Raw genomic sequence first — 3,884 nt, forward strand, 5'->3', positions numbered from 1 at the left:
TATATGATAGATATGAATGAGCACAGATCAATAAAATGAGACTGGAGGAAAATCCTGAACCTTTATTTTCTTGGCACACGACACAAAATGATCCAAAATATCATTTAATATCCAGAATTGCCAAGCCAAAACAAAACAAAACTCCTGAAGAACAAGAAATTAGAAACTCCTGTATAGTGAGGAGAGTGTGAAATCCAAAAACAAGACCAAAGAAGAAAGAACAGGTTACATCATAATAAATAGCCCAAATGTAAGAGCGAGTACATATAAGCAAAACATGACAAAGTATGCAATAAACTAAGTGATGACTGAATCCGACAGAATATGGTGGTTAATAAAATATATTACAACTTACCCACGTGCATGAACCAAATCTAGCCCCACTGTCCACCATGTGTGTGCTAACCTGTAGAGATGCTATTTATAGATGTATTTATGCAACATGAAAACTCTTATTTGGGAGACAAATGTGGATTTTGACACATATGAAGATATTCTCAGATTTTGAGATCGCCAGGTGTAAAGAAGGCTGGCAAATGAGACAACTGTTAGAAATGTGAGAGTAAAATTATATACATAATAATCAAACATTATCGTGTCTGTTTTGTGCTTCAATGCAAGTCTGCAACCTCCATTTCCAGTGGAGGCAGGAGAGGGCATAAGGAAAGACAGGAGCCTGGGGATTCAGGTAACAAGAGGATCATGATGAATGTCTCCTGTGTTCACATACATGGTATTTCAATCAACAACACCGATGACTGGACCATAACAGAAAGCTCCGCTGCGAACAGACCTCATGAAAAGACATTTCTATACACACAATATAATGTCAAATGACAAGAGCTTCTGAGTAGGAGACCCCAGAAATCTTTCAAAAACAGTGAAACAATACTGGAAATACACCAACAAAATCTTTAACTCCATCCATTAACCTTAGCTGAATGGTCACTAAGACATAAAACATATTTATGACTCATGTTCAGAGGACAGACCATTGCAGTCACAGCAGAGTCAGGGTATGTTTCATAAGGCTAAGCATTATGTACAGACAGCTTGAACACCCCTACTGAGGGCTGTTGGTGATTGCCTTGAGAATGTCACACGTGTTCTTGGAGATGACCTCTCTGAGCTTCCGTACACGGCGAGGGCTAGATGCTCCCACGTAGCTCTCGGGCTGAAGGACGGCCATGCCGTCGTTCACGTCGCCCATGACGATGACCTGGCCCTCGGCGGCGGCTCCGGTGATGTTTGGGCAGGGGCAGTTCCAGTCCATGTTGAGGAAGGTCACCTCCAGAGGCTCCTGGCCAAAGAAGCGGAGGCCCATCTTCTCATCCTTAAGGATCTCCTCCACAGTCACAAGGGCATGGCCAGAGTCCTTCTCCTCCGTCAGCTCCGTCATGCGACCCAGGATCACAAAGTCGCTTTTGCAGAAGCTGGTCACCATCTTGCCTCTTGGCTTGCAGGCCTTGCAGTGGTGGTTCTTCGGATAGGGGCACATCTCTTCGCAGGCCTCTTTGGATTCAAAGTTGTTGTCGTTGCCTTCACAGCCTCCGTAGATGAAAGACTGGCACTGCCGCAGGGTGCTGCTGTAGGCCCAGCGAGGCTCGTAGGCCTTACAGGGGCCCTGATGGCTGGGGAGCCCGCAGGGGCCCGACAGCTCTGGGCCGCAGCACTGCATACACTCCTCGTACGTCTCAAACACTTTCCTCTGGGGTTGGTCATTGTTGTTGTTGTTATTGCTGTTGCTGTGGCAGTGGGTAAAGGAGAAGCAGTTGTTGGTCTTGGGTTCGTAGTACCAGCTGACTCTCTCTTGCTCGCTCCCACAATCCTCACTGTTATCAGGGGGTTTCAGACACTCCTCGGGGAGACAGCGGGTCAGGTTCTTGGGTTCTGGACTTTTGGGTGGCTCTGCGGGCAGCACGGTGAGTGGGTGGTGGACTTGAGCTGAGCCAGACGGGTTCCGGGCTGTGCAGGTGTAGATACCAGAGTCATGGGGCTGGGCACTGTAGATGACCAGCTGACCGATGTTGGTGACTACCACGTTCCCTCGCACATGATTGGGCCTCATGACGACTCTCTCTACCCCCTCCTGTTGCTGCTTCTCCCAGGTGATTTCGGGTCTCGGTCGACCCGTCACGTCACACAGGAAGCTGGCTGTGTCGCCAACATTTACCAGGTGGTGGGTGGGGCTGCTGACCACGACTGGTGGCTGAGGCTCTGTAGGAGGTGGGATGGTGGCCTGAAGGGGAGCAGTGGTGGGTCGAAGAGTGGTCACCTGGGGCAACGAGGGGCTGGTGTTGGGTCCGGTCAGGTGGTAGCGGCAGGTGACCACAGTGAGGGTGATGCCCTTGGAGCACGCCTCTGCATCCATGTAGCACTTGTTGTAGTAGGTCATGCCATCGGAGGCACAGGTGAAATGGGGCTCCCTCTCGCAGCGGTCCCGGCATTTACACACCGGCTGACCGTCCCAGATGTCACATTCTGATCCCTGCTGGGTGCACATGAAGCTGGCGCAGGTGGCCTCCTTGGGCATTCCCACCGGGCCTTTTTTCCCATCCACATATCGGGCTGCCACACAGCTCCGGTTCCCACACACATTTGAGCAACATTTCTCAAAAGTCTCACACTCCTGTAAGAGGAGAAGAGAGAAACTCAAATTTCAGAGTGTGAGCATACAGATCCAGTACACTGCATACATGTTGAAAACACTTTATGAATATTGCCCACAGTGCTTAGACTAATACCATAAATTAGAATTAAATTCATAACAGAAATAAACATTAAATTTGAGAAAGGTCACAACGTGATTAACAATTATGTCTTCAGCACAGAGCTGCATTTGCATACAAAATAACTACAGTAATAAATGAAGTGGATAATTTACACAAGGCTATAAGGTCATAAGCAACTCACCTGATCAGACTGACACTCTCGTGTACAGGTGCTCATAGCATCCACCCACAGGTTGGGGTTCATGTCATTAGGGCAGATACCCGCATGTGAATAGGCTACCCGGGGAATGGCGAGGACCCGGTGCTCCATCCACACTGACAGGCACGCCAGGAAGCAGATCCACCGGGGGAACAGCATCCGCCACATCGCCAGGGCAAAACTCAACTCAACAAGTGGTTTAAAAAGATGCAGATTTCTGTGATCCAAAGTAAATTAATGTCAGTTGTTGAGGAACAAATCAAATGCGCATCACACGTGTGTCCGCCTGTGGGCTGCGGCTCAAACCGGTGCGTGTCAGTTGATAAGCGCCGAGGTCCGGTGTCTTATCTCTGCGCCCCGACGAGGATGCTCTATTTATACTAATAATGTGCCGCCGCCGCCGCCGTGAACACAACTCGCCAAGTCGCTCGCCACATGACAGTTATGGATTGCTTCTGAGATGTTGAAAGAACTTTCAACATCTCAGAAACAACATCTCTGAAAAAAATCCGCGGTAAGGTTTGGGCTGGGACTGGCGGGGCACCTGCCTGTTAAAAGGATTGCTGGTATCCCCGTTTAACCCTTTGCGCGCTCCAGCCGCGCCGGAGCGCAGTCGAGCGCAAAGACACACAAAGTCGCAGCAAAAAGTCTTTAGAAAAACCAATCAATGTCATTATTTAAAACGCCGTTTTAAGCATAACAGTGCTAGATTACTTGTATCATATATGATCATAATTTCTGAGAGCAGAATTTATTTAGGTTATAACATATTTAAATCTGTTACTGGTAGTTTTATTCAAATTAATACTTGGATTGTGGGACCGGTAGAGTCATTTCTTATCATTTAAAACAGCAGGCTATGTGCTCTATTTCTTCTTGCCTGCTGAAAGAAAATAGTGGCAAAAGTGGTTTAATCATATTAAATTTAAAAACAAGGTTACATTTGGCCACTA

General features: G+C 47.8%; 1 protein-coding gene across 1 annotated transcript; it reads right to left on the bottom strand.

Annotated features, from left to right (window-relative positions):
• Positions 1-478: 478 nt before the first annotated feature.
• On the bottom strand, positions 479-3,099 carry wfikkn2b (WAP, follistatin/kazal, immunoglobulin, kunitz and netrin domain containing 2b). The gene is made up of 2 exons (XM_030077977.1): positions 2,914-3,099; positions 479-2,629 (listed from the first exon to the last, which is right to left on the bottom strand). Exons 1-2 carry the CDS (start codon positions 3,097-3,099, stop codon positions 1,064-1,066), a joined length of 1,752 nt encoding a protein of 583 aa, XP_029933837.1. The 3' UTR covers positions 479-1,063.
• Between the last annotated feature and the right edge of the window lie 785 nt (positions 3,100-3,884).

The sequence above is a fragment of the Myripristis murdjan genome, chromosome 19 (genome assembly GCF_902150065.1).
Source record: "Myripristis murdjan chromosome 19, fMyrMur1.1, whole genome shotgun sequence".
In the NCBI taxonomy this organism is placed as follows: Eukaryota; Metazoa; Chordata; class Actinopteri; order Holocentriformes; family Holocentridae; genus Myripristis; species Myripristis murdjan.